The sequence below is a fragment of the Danaus plexippus genome, chromosome 20 (assembly GCF_018135715.1).
Source record: "Danaus plexippus chromosome 20, MEX_DaPlex, whole genome shotgun sequence".
NCBI lineage: Eukaryota > Metazoa > Arthropoda > Insecta > Lepidoptera > Nymphalidae > Danaus > Danaus plexippus.
In genome coordinates, this window is record NC_083550.1 from 4,543,897 (window position 1) to 4,567,879 (window position 23,983).

General features: G+C 29.7%; 1 protein-coding gene across 1 annotated transcript; it reads right to left on the reverse strand.

Moving 5' to 3' along the window:
* Positions 1 to 744: 744 nt before the first annotated feature.
* On the reverse strand, positions 745 to 22,746 carry LOC116773894 (CDC42 small effector protein homolog). Its single transcript, XM_032666458.2, has 4 exons — positions 22,606 to 22,746; positions 8,130 to 8,476; positions 2,686 to 2,780; positions 745 to 2,295 (listed from the first exon to the last, which is right to left on the reverse strand). The coding sequence occupies exons 2-4, from the start codon at positions 8,269 to 8,271 to the stop codon at positions 2,287 to 2,289; spliced, it is 246 nt and encodes an 81-aa protein (XP_032522349.1). The 5' UTR covers positions 8,272 to 8,476; positions 22,606 to 22,746; the 3' UTR covers positions 745 to 2,286.
* Between the last annotated feature and the right edge of the window lie 1,237 nt (positions 22,747 to 23,983).

Sequence of the window (23,983 nt, forward strand, 5' to 3'; positions counted from 1 at the left end):
ATCTTGTCTGCCCGTTAAAAATAATAGATTCATTTAAATGAATACTCGCGAAAGTCATAGATCTCATTATTATCAATGTTTGAGAGGAGGAAATTATGATGAAAATTGTTTTTTATTTCGAACATATTTTGCTTACTCTACCCTAAATCTCTGTGCATGGCCTTGCTGTCGACATATTGTGTCCACCTCGCTAATCATGTCGCTCATATTCCTCAGGAGGTGAGTACGGAGAACACAAGGACATATAGTTATTATTTTAATTTATTTACTTAACACGACCTTAAGAGTAATTTGAACCGAGCCTAGATCAGACACACTGGATCAACTATAACCAACTTACAAAAAGACAACTTATTTTTTACAGAATGTAATTTATATTACAAAGCTTTAACAGCAATTTCTATTAAATTATCAAGTAACTTTTAAAACTTTTATTTAGCAGAAAAAGACTCGCTAACCTGGAAAGGTCATCCAAAATCAAATTTCTTTGTGTTTGTGTTGTGTTTTAAATGTTTAATTTGTAGTTATATTTTTTTAACTTCTCATTTCTATTTGAATACCACGTAACGGTACGTTATATAAACTTTATTTATTTTCTTACGTGACGTAATGAGCATATCTTTTGACTTAAAGTACAAGGTTTTATAATCTAGCACCAATATATATCTGGTTACGTAGGTCGATAACGTGATACGGAGCACATAAAAGAAATAACGGCGGGAGAAAGGAAATAAAACAAGAGAAAATCTTTCCACATTCGTGTTTTCAAACAGATTATTGCTTTACAATGTATAAATAACTATTTATGTATGTAGTTGAACACAACTTTGTCTTTTTAACAATAAAATGACAAAATTATTAACATTTTTCACTAAATATTTAATTGGCATGTTAGTGGAGTGTAAATAGGTAAAAAAACTCTAGAGAAGCAGCGATTTTATATTAAAAGACGATATCTTTATAAAATATACGACAGGTGAAATATAGGGTTGACACATTTAGAACATCGGAACGCGATTAAAACTTTTTATGGATATATTTTTTATACATAGAGGAACATTTAATATAAAATATCTGAAGAACCATGAAAAGTAACGTCGGATAGTTTAAAATCGCTGCTTATTTTTCCTAAAACAGTAGGTATTTGTTATCTCTTAGTCATTCGTATGCCCAAAGAGATTGGGCATGAAGACCGATAATAATTTATTTAATAAGTGGATGAGACAGTATAAACTTAATCTATACATGAGAATATTTAACTACAGACAAACACACACAATAACAGACTAAATATGGACAGTTTGGTACAAAACTTGTAGACTGAATCGCACCAAATAGTTATATAAATAAAGAAAATACAATGATCTTAATTATGACTAAATAAACCTGAAAGATATTTATGAATTGCCAACAAGTCGATTACAAAACCTTTTATGTTAGAGATTTAATATCTGTCGGTCCTGTGGAAGCAACGACGATATAGACAATCAGAATATTCAAATTGATTGAGTCCGGCCGATCAGTTTGCGTTTCTGACAGACCTGATCGAGAACACGTATCTTTGAACTGGCTCACTATCTGCAACCTTAATGTAATAATAATAATGAAGCAGTGATTCTATCTACATTGTGTTTGAAATATAATTCATATAAAAAACAAAGCGTTAGTACTTTTATTGATAATAAAAGTACATAGGTAACGACGAATAGACAGATGTCAGTAACGCATTCCCTGAGCGGCCGAACTGTAGCTGTTAATCCACGTATGCAACATGTGCGTTTCTAATTACTTTTTATTAAAACAAATGAAATTGTATGTCCATTATGTTTTAAAGTCACCGAGGGTACAGAACGTGATTTATTTCAATAATTTATTGCTCTGGACTGACGATGATTATTAACAAAATATTTACAATTCCTTGTTACCACATATTATTAAAATGGCGTCCATATTGTATTTAGTTTTAAGTCGATGGTAGTGGTGCGTATCTTTCATTTTAATTAATATCTTCAATGCCTCACAGATCTGCCATTATATTATATATTATCATAGCTTTAAAGCACCAACGTCAAACAATTTAGACGACTTACAAACAAAAAGTATTTGGTAAATTAAAATAGTGCAACACTCGCCAACAAGGTAACTCGTACGTTCGACCGACTCTGTGAGTGTGGGCTTTACACGAAAACTAATTCACTAATCTTAAAACTAATCTTTAATAAATACAGATTAAGATCAATAGACTTTTAAAAGTTATATTACGTTCCAGAAGCTTCCATCAACGGCTTAATAAACCTGAGAAACAAGAATACGTATTTAAAATATTTAGGTACAAACTTTTTACGTAAATACAATGCGTTTTATTTACGAAACTGAATATATTAGAAACTTTTTTTTTCAATAGTTTTTTTATGCTCTTAATATTTTTAAAAATCGATCCAAATTTAAAAATTATAGAATCGATAACAATAAATGGTAACTACGAATATGTGTTTCAAAATTGAATAAAATAAAAAATATAAATTTTAATTAATTATTTCTGCTAAAGTTATCGTTACGAAAATGACGGGAACATCAAAATTAAATAATTTTATTTCTCAACTGATTTAAAAAAGAATTATAAAAGTATAGACTAAAAAGTTCTTAATTTTTTTTTAATACTGTAATAGTAATAGTGTGTGGTACCTTAACTCCGTAAGCCATTTCGTAGCCGCCTTTGCTCTGCATCTGGTTCTGTATGGAGTGCAGCAGTGACGAAGGCATCTCCACCTCCGACGACCCTGAAGTATTACATAATAAAATAAATATTTTGTCATACTAATAATTTTTAGTCTGTTACGACATCGATCAAAGTAACAAATACAATGAAATAGATATATCGGAATAGACAGTGAACGTTTTCAAGTGATTTGTTGGAGGTCAAGTGTCGCAACGAGACAATGAGATAAATAATGTTATACAGAATCATACATCGATAGACTTTCGGGACATTTCCAGTCGCACTAGACGCTTGTTCGTTGATCGTCACGAGATTACTATGAACTATTTTATACTATAAAAAAAAGCATGAAAATGTACCTCCGATAACTATTTTGACTGACTTTAAAAAAATATCCAATTATTAATATATTTATGTGTCAGAAATTTTTAATTCACGGATAGTACTCGGAAATATGATTTTCAATTGATGATAAAAGTATTTTATGAATAAATTTCTGTTTAAAGAAAAATAAAGATAAACAATTCTTAAATTTAGGTCGTACAGTATTTCAAAATAGATCACCATGTAATATGAATTAATTTACTTAATAATAGGACTAACAGCGAAAAATATTAATAAAGGGAACGTGAAGATTTCCAAAATTACTGACAAATCGTATTTTGAGTAATCTCTGTCAATAATTCTAAATGTATTAAATATTTAACGGCTTTATTGTAAGCTGACCTTCGGTTAATGAACGTAAAAATGTATCAGCTGTCATATAAACAGCTCTTGGAGTTAGGTTACGCGTCTGTCATCTGGGTTATTTCAGCTGCCCTTGAACACCTTCATCAAACACAGGTGTCTTAGAGAACCTATAATCTTATTTACCTATATAAAATTATATGTATATTTTTTTGGTTAAGCCAATTTCTTGTCTCTGCATTAAGGTGTTGTGAATGAAGATGAAACAATTCTGCCTACATTTGATATTAGGAACTTAGTACAAAAGATTCTTTTTTTTGTAGAGTCTCCTTAGATTCGAAGCTTTACGGCCACTATATATATAAAACCTTTTCAGAGCTCACTAATTTATCTGTAACAGTTATTGAACAATTTATTAAGCACAAAACCAGTGTTATAAATTTTCAAATAAAGTAACGGTATGGGACGTAAGCGAACAGTACTGTTAGCATGAGAAACGAATGCCTTTTTTTAAGTTGCACACAATAGCCATGTGTAGAATAAAGTAAAAAGTTCACGGTGAGAACATTTATATCCATTACGGTGGCCTCAGGTCTAAGGTCATTTGTCTGTCACGCTTTTTTTCCCGACGTATAAATTTGATTCAACTTAAAAATCTTTGTATGTTTGTTTAAACAAAATAAAGTTATATCTATTTTCGTTTATTTAACCTTCTGAATGAACTATGCATATTTTTTTAACCTACTAATGAATATATATTATAAAAATTTATATAAATAACCTGCGACATACCACAACATAGATGAAATTCGAGTCACTAGTTCTCAAGGATATGACAGCGGAAACGCACAATTTAGTTACAAAAACTTGTAGATGATTACAATAGGTTGTCACAAGCTAACAAGTGATTACTGGGATTCAATAAAAAAAATTATGTGATATTACACGTCGCTCCATGTTAGGGATATGGTTTTTTATATTAAAATAAGATAATTTTTTTTATCTTTCGAACTTAATAATATAATAAATCTTTACACTAAATTTCAAGCAATTTTTTACAGTTTAAAATTACAATATAGTTGTCATGATTGGATGTAAAATTTTAAACTTTTACATAAAAAAAATATTTTTTAATTAACCTTAATCGCAATTATATTTATATTGCGAAATGTATTAAATCGTTGATATCGCATTTTTTTGTGTCCATTGTTGGTGTCCTACAAATTAAATATTAATTTGTAATTTAAAACTGTTGTCATTGTTTCGCAACCGGCGCAGGCGCATCGTTACAATAAGTTCCTAATAACTAACAACCATTACAATATATGACGTACGCTAAACAACTTAAACCATCTTTTGTAATGAATAAACTTAATGATTTCATATAATATAAAAAATATAATTCTTTTCCAACATTATTTACGGTCTCGGTGTAGATTGACGAGGTCAAATCTGCCAATTTTCTATTCCGTCCATGTAACCGGTCAGTTTAGAATAGTAAGGGTATGGATAGGTTATACGTGGACGTTAGAAATACAAAAATTAATGACAAATTTGGCTCTCAAAGTGTATCCATCACTTATTAACCTTACAATTATTATTCTACCCTATATTTTAATTTAATAATACGTTTATAATACACCTAAATGTGTAATTCTATGTACATCGGAATTATTTGAGTACAAGAATTTCGAGTGTACTAATAATGTACATAGGCTATAAATATGATTCGTCGCGCCAAAAAGTTCACGAACGGTGAGTTGTAGTTAAATAATAATAAATAATATTTGTGAAAAACATCGTGAGTCACATGTTTTCTTGTTATTATCCACGGACGGCGATCTTGTCAGTTATTTTAATTCACTCGCTGAACACATTGACCGCGTACATCAGCGATCTAAATATATATTGAACGACACAGCCGTATTCTTGATCGAATACAAAAGTATTGATCGCACCCGAACTAAGTAAGTTGGGGTGAACAGTCGTAAAAAGTCCCAAGTAACATAACATTTGTATGTTTAGATTGGGTTATTGACTCCGAATACGACTCGGGAAGTCGTTTTAGAAATGTTTGTAAAAATATATTAATTAAAAGTCTCAAAATCGTAAAGAAAGAAAGTTCATTGGATAATTACGTATTACGTATTTAATTTTTTTTACAAATTTTAACAGTTTCATCTAGTCTGCCCGTGCTCACGTTTGCAATACAGTAATCGGAACGTAAGAAATACATATATGTAAGACAACGTCTTAAAATCGATTCTAAACATGTCCAATCGAATGTTTGTAACTTGTAAATGATTTTTTTGTGATATAAGACACCGTTTCGTTTGAAGTGTACCGATCGATTTTCATTAGTCGATAACGTTAATTCATTGAAGCTAAACAAAAGACCGCCCGCAGCAGAACAGATGACTCATTCTAATTTTGCTAAAACGGCTCGCAACATCGCATTATAAAAACGTATCGGTACATAAATACATTTGATTCGTGACATTTTAAATCCCAAATTAAAAAAAATATATAATTATAAATTACGTTTAAATAATAAATAAACAATATGAAATTTTAAAGTCATCCCATCAAGATATAACTTGCTGCAATAAAAATATTACTTCCCATAAGTAAAATGTCGTCCCCAGCTTTACATTTTGAATTAAATTTTCCTTTTAATTTATTTTAATATCATTCTTTAATAATAATAAAATAAGTCATTGTTATAGAGAAAAATTTAATGAAGATGAATGTTGCGTGCGCCATAAATTTAACATGTCCCATGTCCATGCCGAGCGATTCGATTTTCAAAAACCGTGATATTTGATAAAAACAATTCAAATATAACATAATTTCTTTCTTATATATAACAATCATATATATATATCACATAACGACCTATCAATGTTATATAATGTTTTAATCGTCTATATATTATCTCTCAGCGTCTTGTTAGTTGTCGCTAATATAAATGTTCGTCAATTCGTTGTTGGCGATAGTTAATATGTTTCTACCGTCGCGTTCACTTTAAGGCACGAGATTGTCCACCCTCGGACCTAGTTTGGTGCGGCGCGCACGTTGCATACTGAACATATATTTTTTTATATAACATTATACATTTGTATGCTAATGCAACTCGAAGTGCTCTGGCGCGGAAGCTTGCAAAATATGTTACGTTCAATTTTGGTTTGGACGAATACATTTAACGAAATTCAATACTGTTATATAATTTGTAAAACATTTTTTATGTATTATTTTTCATAGTGATCATTTATGCTGTAAAGTAACTGTTAAGTTTATTTTATGTTAAAGAGAAATATGAAAAAACTTACGTAATTAATTTCGCAACAATATTTCAACACCGCTTAATGAATAATTTTTTTAAACATACTTAAGAAATAATTTCTGAAGTTAGACACAAAAGATTTCTTTTGCAGATGCAAAAAGTGCTAACTTGAACTATACTCGTACAATGTCTCATTAACAGACAGACGGCCATTTTAACATTCCACATTCCGTATATATCATGACAGAGCATTAAAAACTTACCACCTCTTTGGTGGCGGTTGTTGAAAAGAGAAGGAAAGAGAAAGAAAAGTAAAAGCAGATAACAGACGTCGATTCCCTAAAAACGTATAAGTACATAAATTATGAGACGAACTATACAAATTTCTCCGTCAATGGAATGATGTCATTATTATGATTATGAAGTAAGTTTCAATAGTGATATTTAATATTTATTCCTCTTAGTTTAAAATCAGTTTCAATTTAAGTATCATTGCAAAATCGGTACAAGTGATTCAATTATAAAATTACCGTTTTTATCTCCTTACTGCTTTGGGATGTATAATAAAGATCTTTGATTATGGTAATAAAAAAACGGTGTTTAGAATATGTGCATTTTTGTAATATCACCTCCATCGTATTTATAGAATTTCCGAAAATATAAATAGATAAAAGAGCTGAAGGGAATTTGATACGTATAACGTTTCTTACTTATATTATATAAAGTCAGAAAATTTAATTGAAATTAAAATAATATATACATATATAGACTATTTTATGTTCATCCATAAAAGTTACAAGCCTAGTTGAATCTAGAATATTCTTTATTAAGTTTAGAATGTTTACTTTCTGTTTCGTTATGATCGTAATGGCGTCTGTGTTGTCAGCATAAGGATTAGGTTTCTAGAAGATTTGACAGCGGCTTATCGAGCCATCACTTAAACAGGACGTTGAACGTTTCAAGTGGCACTTACTGATAAAAAACTTACATTACAGACTTAGTAAGTACAACTATACTTCAATAGTTACTATATTGATAATTGACATCAATAGTTGACATATTTGTATAGACGAAATCTGAAATACAAATATATTTTTTGATGGTCGGTAACGTGGACCGAACGATTTCAGTATTATCAAATATAAAAAATGTTGCATAAGTATTTTTATCTCAATATTAAATATTTGAAATTTATAAATTAATAATTATATTTTGTTATTATATTTTCTAATGCTTTTATAATATTACATAAAGATTTAGTTTACGTTTCGTTATGGGGCCAGTTACATGGTCACACTGTTTTGTGTACATTCTATTCCATTGTCATCTCAGTTGATGGCTGTGTTATGAAACATGAAATCGCATCGGAGACAAGGATGAATGTTTATAAAATATTATAAGAACGTATCCAAATATATTATGTGTATATAGTTTAGTTACCTATATGTCCTGTGTGTTGGAAGTTTGTTGGTTCGCCGATCATGGACCTGTCTATTCTTCGTCGCGTGCGCTGCGCCTGCGCAGCCGGCTGGTAGCAACAAGCGAACCACTGTAGCCACATTTCACTCCCCGTTGTCGCCATAGTCTATACACAGTCCGCCACACTCCACTTACACTTACTGACTCAACTTCTATAACTATACTATGTTCGTTGCGAGATAGTTCACGATCAACAGGATTATATGTTTATATCTATTCTACAAAGTGTCGGATATCTCCAGTGATGTTTTCACGATGATGTTCTCGCATGAAGTGATAGTGATGGTCGCATGGCTCGGAGATAAATACTGGAAAATGGAAAAAACATAATCATTCCATATTCCTGGAATAGATATGGAAACTTAAATAAATATAATTTAGCCGTTAATGATATAGTTAATGATAATTTAATGTTTATAATACACCCGATAGTATAGTTTGCTGTTTAGTTTATACATTATTAGTTTGAAGCGGATAAATAATATAATAGTGAGTCAACAAATTAATTAAGTAATATGATTTAAAATGCTTATTAAGACACTGTTTCTACAATGTTTCGTTACTAGTGCAGAACCATTCAATATATATATATATATATAAATTACGAAGACGAACGTTCACACGTTCAACATTCCTCTTATTAAAAATATTACTTAGGATTTTATTTGAAAAATCCTTTAATAAGATCTAAAATCCATTCTCATCGCATTTGCCCGTGATCACGGTTGCTGCGAAGGAACCGAATTTCGCTAGTATATAGTTCAAAATAATAAAAAAGCGAAGTACATCCGTAGTCTTAATTTTAATAAGTATAAAAGAAAGTAAGTATAAAAAGCGAAAATACAACAATAATTCAATGTTTCCGTACGGAAATATTTATTGAACGGTTGAATTTAAATCCACTAACTTATAATATGTTATTGAAAACTTAATGTATGTATCAGACTCCTTCTCGTAATATATTTAAGTACGGATTTAGAACTGTTGTCCCCATACTTGTATATTGGAAGCAATTAGTTTACAAACTGCAAAACGAGTTTATGGTACACTAGTCTCATTTCCTAGCGAGCTTCAAATTGTAATAAATGTAAATTCTCAATATGATGCTTTGATTAAGGGCTTAATTATTTTTGTAAATAAACTTTTATCACTTAATATCTAAACAATCCCGATGTTTCCGTTCCTTTACAGCAAGCGTGATCAGTCAGCTTCGAGTGGTTTAAATTGATATAGTTATATGTGGTTTAAAATAGGTTTGAACAGATCGACAAGTAAAAAAGACTTAAATTTTGCGCTCTGAGTTTATTTACAAAAAAAAAAAACAATATATTTGTTGGACAAAACATGGATTGTAGAAATTACTTAACGGCCTTATAAGTTACAATCAACAGATCACGCCCTGTGAATAACAATCTTATCAAGCCGTCAAATTGAAAATACAATGAGATAAGTTCGGAGATGATCGCCGGATGTCTCTTGAGCTAGATGCTACATGCGGCTTCACCCGCACGTTATTATATCACCTAAGTTAGGCTGCATTAAAGTTTAATTTCCAATAAACAAAAACATACAATTGAAATAGAGTAAAATACACAAGAATTCAAAGCGTTAATTTTATTTAAAAAAATTGCGAATAATAAAACATACATACAAGAATGTTGTATTATTTTTAGACCAGAAATTCTGCTTTGACATTTTCTAGGCCAGCGTACTACTTACTGTGTGTCAACATTATCATAGAGCCTTTTCACGTTTAAAGGCTATGAAAGACACGTTAGCCTTCATTGAAATACGTAGTTCCAAATTTTGATGAAAAAAATTTGAAAATCTTTTGAAGGTTATTTATACATCATATTTTGCGTCCATCATCGACCTACAGCTTGATGGTAGCAAGCACTTAGTTTATGTTACCTACAGTCTAAATACAGAATTAATTTCGAGTTATTTAACGTCGAAATTACCTCAATTTTGTAGCATGTTCTGCACACGATACTACATGAATAGCATATGTGACTAGCACGAGCCTTTACGTCAACTTAAAATCGAATAGTGTCATCGTTAATAAAAAAATTATAATGATATAAATATATTAGTTCCTAAACAAAATTATTTTAACGGTCCATATTTTTTTTCAACACTTAGGCGTATATGAAACACGTTGGTAAAACAATCGAGCATTGTGACAAGAGACTAGCTCGTCATCAGTAAGAAAGTGAACCTGCCAGGGAAAGTCACGGGCTAACTTAATGTCAAAGACAAAATGGACGCGATCACTCACAAAGAAAACATGTGTACAGAGGAATAGTGTCGTCACATGTTATTAAAGTCTGTTGATAAGTTGAGATGTAATGGATATAAGATATCTAGAGATTTTTTCGTAATAATGAAGGATTTCTTGTAGACGGCCAGGATTTTTTTAAAACCAGTATTAATTTTCTATTTTCTATTTATTTATTGTATCAAATAAAAAGTAAAAGGAATGAAATTAAATATGGAATTTTTTTATTGGAACTAGCGCTTCTACTATTAAGTGTTGTGACTCAATTGTGCTCTTTTTTTATAAAAGCCGATGAATTTGCCATTAATATTAGATACTTATAAATAAACTTCGGGCTTAGTAGTTTTTAACAGACTTTTTAAATACCTCAGAACACTAGAAAGAAATATTTCAGCAACCATAATATGTATAGCCGTGAAATCACAGATAAAATAAGGAAAAAAAATCTGTGTCTTGATCCTTATCGTTAAAAGTCTGACTGAAGACAGAGATATGTCAGAAATGAATGATGTAAATAAAGATTTAATCATTAATAAAATATTATGGATTATTTTTAAAAATACAAGGTCCAAAATATACAGTCAAAGCTTTATTAAATACTCATTTCTATTTGATCATATTGCTTGAAGTACGAAGAAGTGGGTTAATAATTCTTTTTTAATTACAAAGCATCTGGTTTTAAACGAGGGCCCTGACAGTAAATAACAATCATTATAGCCGACCTCTAAGTGGTACCATCACGCGAATTTAATAGGATATAGCGAACCAATGTTGCCAGTATTTATGTTGTTTGTCATAGTTTTTTAATTTTTTTCATAATACAATTTGTTGTTTTGATGTTTTTTAATCGATTTATTATGAAACATAAAATATTCATTAAGGTGAAAGCTTGTCGTTTTTTCTTGAATACTTTAAACTCTAGTGGCGATCAAATAAGATTCTCAGTGCTTGTGATTATATAAATACGATGTTTATAATAACAATTTTATAAATTTAAATTCTTATAGCTTCGTGTTAAATTCACCGATAATTTTAGTCGGTGCGATCTAGTTGTGTAACAGCCCTTTTCCGACTCCTAACGATCCAATACTTATGTTATTTAATGTTTACTGCCCTTTCGATAAACCTGTGTAGAAAGTTTCGAAAGAAATTATCATTTTATTTAGACAATCTATTGATTGGGAATTATCAAGGAGGTTGCGATTTACAAAAAAATACACTTACGTCATTTTTATAAGTCTAGAAAATTGCTGTATAATTTGATAAAAAAAGGTAATCAGATTATAGATATATATTTAAATTATTTTTTAATTAAAATATATCTTTTTAATTTTCTATCTGATATTATTTACGTCAATAAAACATATATACTTAAAAATATAGAGATATAAAATTTTAAGCAATTTTCACTGTTGGACCACTAGATGATAATATAACAAAGAGGTTCTAATAAAAAATAAGTACTAGTTATTCTCCAATAGTTAATATAGTCAAGGTGTCATAATCAAGATGGCGGCCGTGAAATTTTTTCATCATGTTTTCTCGTATGCGATGTTTGGTTGACAATAAATCAATATAAATTCAACGCGAGTAATTATAAAAGGTATTTTTTTTTCATCTATGTTTATGGTATTTTAGTTTTGTTTGTACACAAGCATTCTCGTGTCGCAACAATGAAAAGTTAAGTCGACTTATTGTTTACCCGATCAGCGATTTCTATTTCCAATGTTTTTCAAAACACAGAATGTTATTAAAATTTTGCGTTAATTCATTTTCATTATTCTTTTATACCTGCTTAGTTTTACATCGTAAATTCCTATTCGCGCGCAGCCGTTCAAACGTTACGTTGAATTTTAAAATTGGAAATTTCAATACTGTTACGATTTGTTACGACACACGTTCCCCAAAACTGTTTTCTATTTCGCGAAGTCGGTTTTTTTTTAAATATTGTTTTCTAACGTAAAAAAATAATTGTTGTCAAGCAGATGAAATATTTATTAAAAATAAATATAATTGACGAAAAAAATAGAAATCTTGCACTAGAAAGTTGGTAGGATAAATGTTTTTTTCTGTTTCGCTCGTCAAAGTAAATACGTCGTTGTGTATTATTGCGGCTCCAGTAGGTACAAGGGACTGCAGTTTATTTATAAAATTATCTCCCGCGTTGATTCTGAGTTTAATGCTTTCGCTCTGATTTCTACATTGTAAGACGACCACGCTTTGAGAGGACTTGAACAATTACACACTTTTCTATAATATAAAAAAAAACTTTTTATCTCTATGGCGTCTTTTGACACAATTGTCAAAATGAAAACGTCATATCAAATTGTCTCTTTATATATGATGTTGAATGCCAATATATAAAGTCATAATAAATAAAGAAACAAAAATAAAATTTAACATCATGTGACAATAAATATATTAAATTAAAGACAATCAAAAGAAGCAAGCAGACAAAATAAATTGTTTAATCTTTTTTTCATCTATATATAGTTACTTGCAATTTATAAACTATTCGAACATCGGCTGATTAGAATTTATGGAACGGGAACGTATCTGTTACACAATGTGTTTTAAAAACAGATACAAAATGGCGGCGTAAATAGGACGCAACCTACAAGCCCTGGCATAATGCCGTGATATACTATACTTGACGATTTTTCTTTAATTAAAGTCATTGAGATCGTAAATAATACTACCTTGTTATAAGAATTTTACTTACGATGGACATGGGTATAAATATTATAGAAATATGATATGAGAGAAAAATCTTTGAAAGGATAAAAAAAAATGATTACAATAATCTTCGAGAAGCAACTAGAAATTATAATGATTGATTTAAATTATTAATATTGTCTTCTATTATCTTATTTGTTCCAAGTAATACGTTTTGATATATTTACATATCATACAAAGATTAAAATTGACCAAAATAAAAACAATCTAATATCCTGTTTATAAATCCTCGTAAGTGTCAAACACGCACGGACAAGTCTGAGTTGTGTTGTAGCTGTAGTGTTTGCACTTTTTTATATATTTTTTTAAAATCCTGACTTCATTCAGACAAACGTCACAAAGAAATAACGAAACGATGAGAATTGAGGATACCAATACTGTTTTGCATTCCGGATATTTTTAACACGGCTATTTTTCGAAATCTGTTTAATTTTAAAACGTTTTATTTCAATCTCATAGATATAACAATTTACATATACCTATTGCTGTTTAATATATTTAAACAAAAAGATGTTTCATTGCTTAAGGCTCGAGTCAAATATTATTACAATATAGAGAAAGTAGGAAATACTTCTGAAGTATTAAAAAAAAATACACTTGGTCACTACGTGTACAGAGTAGAAAATTTATGAAAGAAATGAAAATGAAATCTCAAAACTTTGTACAAAGGAATATGAATCAGAGAAAATTCACTCGAGGTAATCGGAATTCAAAATATACGAAGGGGACGTCAATCAAGGCGAGCCGAACTCTCCCGAGTATATCCGACGAGACCCGAGTGACTCAACACTCAGGTGTTTCACCCTTTACACAGATATGACTTGTGACGTCACACGCACGCCATTTTGTTTTCGTGAAGCGAATAAATATTTCATTTATCATAGATATTCGAATAAGTCGAATGATATTCATATTAAAATGCAATTAATAATATATTAAAATAAGTCTGATAATATTTAAATGACATAAGTTCAATTCTTAAGAAAACGAAAGAAAAAAAATTATAACTTCTCTTAATGCGCGAGTAGATATCGAATATTTAATTAAGAGTGACAGACTAGATTAAAATAGGTAAATAAGTAACGATCTTTGTTTATAAGAAGTAATTATTACTGAAAAAACTTACTTTATATTAGCAGAGGCCGTGAAATTATCGGCAAGGGTGGTTGTCAATGTCACCCGCATCACTTAAAATTTCAATAATCTTTATAGAATTGAGATAGAAAACAATCATCCAAATATCACTAGTTTCTTTATACGATTGTTACTTCAACACAGAAAATTGCATATCCTGTCAAATAATTGATAAGTTTTAAATCAAGTCAGAAATTATAAACGTTATATAGATTATACAATTGAAAAAAAAAACTTTAAAATATTTGTCTCTGCTTTTATTATTGTTCGTGATAATTGCGGAAAACACTGTGATATTAAATTAATATATATATATATATATAGAACTTTTAACTGCACGTTTCTTAAAAAGATATAAAAGTAACTTAGAATTAATTTTATATAAAAATCTTTCACAGAAGTCAGACGAGAATAGTTTCGCAACATATAAGGAAACAGATCTTTTATTAAACAACGTTTAGGTTAAACACATCATGCATTTAATGCGAAATTTTGCGAAGCTTCAGTAAACAAGTTTCTGATCGTATGTAAACAAGTATCCTCTACATGTAAACTGTTTAAAATAAAGTCATCGGCATATTAAGATATTATTTAAATGTGAATAAAATTCAGGTCAAGTTGCTAACAAATGTTATAAAATTATGCGTGTTTTTAGGCTTGAGTTTAAAATTAATTGCTTTTATATTGATTATGTATAAGAGAAAACTCGAAGATATCAGGGATATTAGAATAAAAATGATATTGAAGTATGTACTTTTACTTATGTTACTTTTGATATGGTTTCTCTCAGAATTTTTCAATTGTTTTTATGATTAATAATAAGAAATCTTTTTTTATTTTTTTTTTAAGATGAAGATTGAGTATTACAAAATATGTGATGATTTTATATATATTAAGGAAACCATTTTTTTATGGCTTCGTTCATACAGGCGCTGAAATTGTAGAATACTTTGCCAATGTCAACGTTTTTATTTATTAAACAAATTATAATATTAAATACAGTGTGCAGAAAACATGAAGGTGTTTGTCGAATGGAATAAAGGCTTATATTATTTATTTATTTTTTATAAAAGACTAGTTATATTTTTTCACACCAGCACTACTAATTTACTACTAGAACAACTACTCTTCTACTTTACTGGAACAACAAGAAAGGACCCAATTTTATAAACTAAATTTCAAGCTGTCAGTACTTGTTTAGTGACGTACTTATCACAGTATCTATATGTATAGCCACATTCCACATATAATTATCCAAATGCGAATCAAACAGTATTTTCTGAGCTGCAAAATATTGAATCGATACAAATAATAATTTTTACCGTAATCACGAGTTCGCTTTAAAATAATAACTGACAGTTAAAATTAAACTATATCTTTCCCAGTTTTATTACTATATTTTACATTTTCACAACATTTCGATATGAAAATATAAAATAATAAAATAAAATCACGTGGCTATTCGAAATATATTTTTATTTTAAATCAGTGCTTCCGAAAATTTTAGGTATCATAAGATTTTATCAGTTTTTCGACATTCATTCATAAATATCCACAGACTATACTATAATACAGATATATAAAACTATCATCTGTATGTATTTAGTTTGAAATGCAAACACGTTGAGATATCCATCTTAAACAAGGACTCTCTTATCTGTTCTAGGAATTTAGTGTTGCCATGTCCTTTTAAATGTAATATTGACATTGAATTATACGGAAATAAAAAAAATATTTTCAGTGTCATATATTTTTATTGCCATAGTTATATCTTGTTGAACTGTACAAAGATAAAGCAGGCATCTAATTTAAATAAAAATAAAATTTTGAAAATTAAAATAAAAAAAATTTTTGAAATAATTTTTATATATTTATCAATTATAATTAAGGAAATATATGTATGTTCTGTCATTAAATCCATTTATATGTTGAGATGTAGAAAGTAAAGTATTTCGTAGACAGAACTTGGAATAACTACACAATTCAAGGAGGTCGTATCCTTGAAGAGACGTCTTGGAAGCCATCCAATTAAAAGTACTGCAAGGAACGTACAGACGACGCTGTACATATTTTAGTATATAGAACATTTGACTTTATTATATGATACAAAAAAAGAAAGAGAATGAGCAAATTTGGCGAGACTAGCGAATATTTCTACCAAACTTAGCGTCAGAGATAGTTTATATTATATATTATATAATTTTGATGCAGATTATATAAAACAACGAAGATTTTTCTTTAAGTCGTTAGAGAGATCGGCTCAAGTATCAACAACTCATCGTTACCTGGAATTTTTAATGATAAGAAGGGAAAGGAATAGAAAAATCGGATATTGTAGTGGAATGTAGATCACACGCACTTTAAGGGATTGACAGTACTGGTGACGACCAAACCATATACCTAATGGATTTTTTTTATAAAATTTATATGAAATTTAGAGAGAAATTCCATGTGCTCACCGTACGGGTACCGGGTCCATCGTGTACTTTATGTGAATTATATATGTATATAAATCTATTACTTGATGAAAATACGTATTATTTTACTTCATTAACATCATATAGCTCGACGTTTTACCCTCATTATCAGCCACGTTTATTCCAAAGACGCATTCTCTTTCCACTAATTCCCCTCCAAAAGCCAACGGATGTAACGCCGGTCTCTTATTAATTAAACCATAATATATATTCTGAATTTATTCCAATTCATACAACTCGTTTCTGAATAACAAATTGAAATTTTAACGAGATATTTAAATTATTCTATACATATTGAAATAACATTTTTAATTTTTCGATATATTTATATGCAACATCAATTATATGCGCGGGTTTCACATAATAAAAAATTTATTAATGTTAATATGACGTAATAGTAAAACGCAGACATTATTTTTGTTATATCATGAAGATTGATGTAGCTAAGCTTTTATAGTCTAGGAACAAAACAACTAAAAATAATTAGGTACCTTAATAATAATGAAACCTCTTCTTTTAGTTTAAGTTATGGCTTCATTTGTAATGGAACCGTAGAATATTTTTTCAATGTCAACGTTTTTGCTGGAAGAATTATAATCTTGGTTACTGAGTGGAGAAAACTCTAAGGGGTTTGTCAACAATAAAACCTCTTCATTATAACATGCGACACAAAATGTCATTATGACAGAATATTCTTTAATGTCAGCAATCATTTTATTCTATATTTTATTTTTTATATTTTTTTTTACGTCAATTTGAGTATATTTATTTTATGCCAGTGTTTTCTTTTATTTATATATATTTATATGCCAGTAATATTTTCTCTTACGTCAAATACACTTTGACAGCTAGATTTTTTTCGCCAGAAACATATTCTAAACAATGTTGCCATTGTCCCTACCCTGGTCTCCCAGGCTCACGAAAGTGAACCTTGTCTTGTGAATTGTCTAACGAATTGTATTTCATAGAATAGCTTTATTGTTCAGACTCGTGTGGGATTATAATGATTAATAAGTAATTATGTTATCCATGAAACAAAATTCTACCAAGATAACTAAGCAATTGTAGCGATTTCTTCTACATACTACAAAGTAATATATTGCTTTTAGCTTTGCCAATTATGGCGGGACACGTAACTCTTTTCGAAGCTTTCGAGGCAATAGATTCGAAAAAAAAATTACAAATTGTAACTTTCGATTTTTTAATTTTTATATAGATTTAAAAAAATATATAATGTTACATATGAAATAACAAATCCATTATAATGAGCTTGTTTTCATTCATTACGTAAATCATATTAATTTATAACATAAAAAACACATTAACATAAACTAAATTTCCTTGTATTAATTCGACAGTGATTAATAACACTATTCTTTGAGTAAAGTTCACGTATGTATGTATGTATGTATGTATATATATATATATATACATATTATCTACGCGGCAACAAACTCATTTCACTGTTAATAACGTTGTCCCTATATTTATCCTTCATCCGGACATATTTCTAGACAGTCTCGCACACTCGATGTAACCTCAAACTGACTCACTCATTAGCGTCAGAGTGATAACGCACGTCACTATTCCAATGTTAAGTCTAGGGATGTGACTTTCCGGTTAAAAATAGATCGTCTATTTTTGTATGATGATTATATCACTTACGATTATATTTAAAAAATAAAATATGTTTACGTTAGTTTAGTACTGTACATATATTTCAACAAAAGCTTTCAACTGCTGGAAAATTAATCTGCTGGGTATTGCCTTCATCCACACGGATGTGGAATTAAAAAAGTTTATTATTTATTAATAAAAACATTATATACTTTTCGCTTATAGGCAATGCAATTTATCTATTTAAATATACATCGGTGGTAAAAGACGATGTTAATTAAATTTATAATTTCAACATCACATTGTCATGTTCATACACGAACAGGACTCGAACCTGCTATTTCCGGTGTCCTGTCCGGATATCGAGTCAGCGCGCTTTGCTAATTCAGCCCTCGTGTCCTTATTCAAACGACCGTACTAAACATTTCTTTTTATCATAAGATGTTTATATAGAAAAATAAAATCTTCACGTTTCAGTATATTCTATAGGGATTCAGAGTGTTTAATTTTACTTCTGACCATTATCCCAAGTTACATCGTCGCACTACATACAAAACTTTTCTCGTTTTACATTCAAAAATACGTAAATAAAAGACTGTTTACTCCAAACTTGTAGTTAGCAAACAGAATGAATTCAACCAAAAGTAAATAAATACGCAGGTATTAATATCTTAAATGCATTATATTTCTTACTAATAATGTCCAGTAAGTATAAAATGGCCAGCGCAATGGAATTCCGCTCGAGATCAAAGAACTGCTTACCGAAATAGCTTATTCGAGGTTGTCATGGCAACCGAGCGACTACGGCAGAAAGTATGCGTGCTAATACAAATTCTACTTTAATATTTAAAAAATAACATATAAGAAGTTTGTTTTTAATGAAAAAATTGACTTATAATATGCATATATAAGTCTTTAAATACGTCAATGATAATCTTTTTATGTGTGACATAAAAATCACTTGACATAATTTCATTACGATAGATTTAATATAGAATCCATAACGCCTGAAAGCCATTCGAGAAACTCCCTTTGTTTCCACCACACAACACAATACTATAATACGTCCAACAAATAAAAACGTTGACATTGGAAAATCATTCCATTATTCCAGTGCGAATGAAGCATAGCATAGCATAGCATAGCATGAATAAAAAAATAAATAAATAGAGAATTTAAAAAATACATTTCCTCTGAACAGTATGTAAACTTGTTGAAAGTAACGTTTCCTTCCCATCATAGGTCAATTGATTCAATTTATAATTCCTCCCGATTTTTCGTCATTTCCTCATTAAATATAATCGTCTAGAGTTAGAATTTTTTGGAAGCTGTGTTATAATTACGACTATTCGTCATTATTCCTCTAGATAACTGGCTTGATGATTGGTATAGCTAAATCTGTTCTTATCTTAAAACATAATAAAAATAATAGAAAAACAATAATATTAATAAATTTTGTACACAAATATAAATTGTTTACATATAATTAATGTACGCTAAATTAAGTAAAATGATGATTTTGCTCCCAATATACCTAACTAAGAACGGGTTTCCGACTGAAAGCGGCTTAGTCGTAGACTTTAGTAGAATAATGTTACTTGTTAGTACATTTATAGCTAATAAATTATCCTTGAATGAAATTCTCGTTTAAAACGAATAATTAAAACTTAAACTCAGTTTAAAATGTCCAAGAGTCTAGGCCTTGTAGGTCTTCAGAATTAAAATTCTATACGGCTTCTTACAAGCCAGTGACGGCTTTGCTACATTTTGATGACGTCATAAGACTCCACAATGCAATGTTGCCAATTTCATTCTATTTCACCCTCAACAAGAGGTAAGTCCCCAACCGTGACGACATCCCCCATTGGGGTTGCAAAGTACCCTAACAGGATGATCTTACATCATCTATAACGTTTATTTACAACGAAACTTTTATCTAGCTCATTCACTCATCTATAAGACCTTCATTTTTAAGTAAATATTTAACTTCGTTATTATATTTCAAATATATACTATAACTAAAAACAAAAAGTCAACATTTTATTAACATACAAACATCCAAGTTGAGAAACTAAACTATTTAAATCATTAAATGATCAATCACGATACTATATAAAATAATCCAAAGAATTTTTCAAACAGAAACAACACACTGTCTATAGTAAACTGGTTACAAAGACAGACTTCTAAAACACGAAACTTTTTGCTCTACACCTAACGTAAACGGCAAGTTATTTCTATTTATATAAACACTGGAAATCTTATTATACAAATGTCATTTAAACTTTTCATACGGACGGCACTATAAGTATTTTACCTTTTACTTAATAAAAACGTCGTTTTGAAAACTTCATTCATGTTTTGTCTTAAATATAAATCGTAATTTCTTGCACAAACAATCGATTGAATATTTCCAAAACATATTACGTTATTTATTTTGATTGACAGTTAATTCTCTAATCGCTCAGAATGCAAATAGTATATTGAATTTTAAAGTGCAATTTGCTTTAACATTATCGACAATACAATAAACATGGCTCCAAAGCCATTGTTAAGACAGTGGCCATTGTAGGGACGGAGAAATGTCGTTATTACACGGCCTTATTCTTAAGGCCATACATCTGCTAAGAAAACGCTCCGCCGCATCTGACCATATAAAATGATTCAACGTTTCCGATAAACTATTTACTTATATGGAATTAAATGCTCTGCGTTCGTTCCTGGGTGGGTTTCATTGATTTTGAATGAAAATTTTGTTAATCAATAACGCATGTAGACATAAAGGTTTTTATTTTAGTGTTGGTACTTTAAAAGTAATGAATCTTACGTAGGAATGCCACAGATTAAAAAATATTCTTTTTGAATTTGGAATAGAAACGGAGTTGCTCGAAACTGTTTGTAATGAATTAATTTTATTTATATATTATTTTTTTATTATGTACATGATAAAAATATAGTGTGTATTAGAAACATCATATTATTTTACTATAAAATAAGTGAATTACAGGCTATCAGATTGTAATATACGAGTATTGTTTATTGGAATTAACATTACAATTATTTTGTATACATGCAAATTATCATAATAATTGTAGACAGCGATATGGCTCTAGCACATTGCTAAGTAAGCAAGTGATTCACACATGGAAATAGATTCAAGTATAACAACGGTCAACGCACTGCGGACGCTCATGACAAAAAGATATACACTAATACTGTATTGTCACGCAATAATCTAAAATACAGACGTTTTTTTTATACTGAGATGTATAAATACAGTCGCGTTCTGATATTTTCGATTTGAAAAGCGAAATTTACTAGACGTATACATATAAATGTCACATCGAAAAGATAAATGGTGGAAAACCATAATTAAGAACGTATTAAAATGTTAGTAAAAGCTTCGGAAGTGGTAACGGAATTATCAAAATGATCGCAGATTAAAAACCGAGTTCTAAAACCGTCGCAACTCGATCTTGGACAACATTTATTAAATAGAAACTGTATTTTCTACGCTATGTTAAATTGACTTTATCATGATTGGGTTCTTTTTGACACTGTTACATGAGTCGTCTATTAGCAAACGAGAGATCATCCTGTAACACTATATTCATTCACAAGTTAATTACACAAACACGAATATATTATACAAGTGATACAAAATATATGTCAGCGTTATAAGTTAAACCTGTTTTGATATTATCATAATATACACATTTTTTTTTTATTATAAAATATAGGCACAGCTTTCTAATTCTCATATTCAAATCAAATATAATGATAATGTTTGACAACCGTAAACAAATGGTCAAAATCGACAATATTGAATGAAAAACTTTTGTTTAACACACTTAACGCGATAAATAAGGTACAGACAGTCGTTAACTTTGACTTTTATCTCCTTAGTCCCATTGTGGACGCTAGTATTGGAACTTGGAAGTGATAACTGAACACATACGACCAATAAATATCTATCATACACAAACCGCAGGTTAGTCACGACACAATTAAATTTGTTATTAGCAATATTCATAAATTATAAGTCCTGGATTGAAGGTAATAAACTAAGGTGTAGCCAAACGAGTTCGCCTGGTACATCTAACGGAATATCAGTTGCTTTCATTGAATAAACTAATTAAATACAACAATATTTGGCCACCCAAAAACTTTAGCGTCACTAGAAAATGATACTCACATATAAAAGATATCCTTTCTATATAGCACACAAATAAAAGTTGTTGTTGTCACAAATATCACAGTAATTTAAAATGAATTAAAAATAAATTAAACTTTATCCTTGTTCAGTCGATGCGACCGTCTCTAACGCGTTCTTGTTTCTGACTGATGACGTGAATCAAGCATGGAGTCGCTTTGCCGGTCGGCTTGCCCTTTGAGTTGTAGAAAGATCGTAAAGAAGTCACATCCTGCTCAGATTTAACATTCTTATTGCTTCTCAATACGGGCGATATTCGCTTGCATCTGTCATTGAAGTTTCGCTCTACATATAAATTGTGTATGCCACGGCCATTTACACATTTCTTTTAAGTGGAGAGAAAAGGCGAAAGGATATCGCGACTTAATACTTCAATGTTGATGTGATTTTTGTTATAAAAATATATTGTTTTATGTTCGACCTTATAACGTACTGTACAATATATCGATGGACAAATTTGGATTTTACAATGACGTGTCCTTGGAAGTCCTCGGTTTAAGTTATAAAATTTAAACGTCTTTAAAACTTTATAATAACATATAAAGTTTTTGCTAGTTTTGCGTTTTGAAACTGATGATTAATTTATTAATGTTAAATAGATAGCAATAAAAGTTACAGACAACATTTTTAATATACACTATGTCTGTATATTACTTCATAAAACTAATGGCTAGCTGAAGTGAAGAAAGTAATTGCCGCAGAAGATTCTGACCCATTTTTCTTACATAAGTACGTGACTGCGAGTAAATTTAGCGCTCTATTTTAAAAGTATTAATACCACTTATGATACGAATTTTAAATACATATATTAAATTTTCGTTTAAACAGCTGGTTATTTGTACGTATTGTACATAATTAACGATAGTTCATGGATGCGAAATATCACAATTTACTGAATATGAATAATTAAAAAAAAAAGGGTTCGAAGGACCAAAATTTTTGGTATAATCTTGCACTAATTATCCAAAGTGATAATGAAGCGTGTAAACACACGTGGAGCCGAGACCAAATAGTTTTCTACTCGGATGGATGCTGCGTGTAACAATAACTCGTCTGGAATAAAGTGTGGTGACTATAAGTTGCAGGTTAAAAAATACTTAAAACATATGAAGTATCCTCTGCATATGCACAGAAAGGAACTAGAACAGCTTGCAATTAAGCTGTCGAGGCAGGTAAATGGTATTTACTTAGACAGTGCATACATCATCTAAGGCTTCAGTTTTACTTAATATCATGTGAAATGATAGACAAGTCATCTAGAAAGTATTAATATACTTATTTAAATTCTACTCTAACTCAAAGCTAAAAGTTTTCTTTTTAAAATATAAAGAGCTATGAAATGATATTATTTTATTTTTAT

What these genes read in the sequence shown, in the direction of transcription:
- LOC116773894 (XM_032666458.2), bottom strand. Translation starts at nt 8,271, where the DNA reads ATGGCGACAACGGGGAGTGAAATGTGGCTACAGTGGTTCGCTTGTTGC. An exon ending in CCAACACACAGGACATATAG is followed by an intron (nt 2,781 to 8,129) that starts GTAACTAAACTA and finishes GTAATACTTCAG; the next exon opens with GGTCGTCGGAGGTGGAGATG.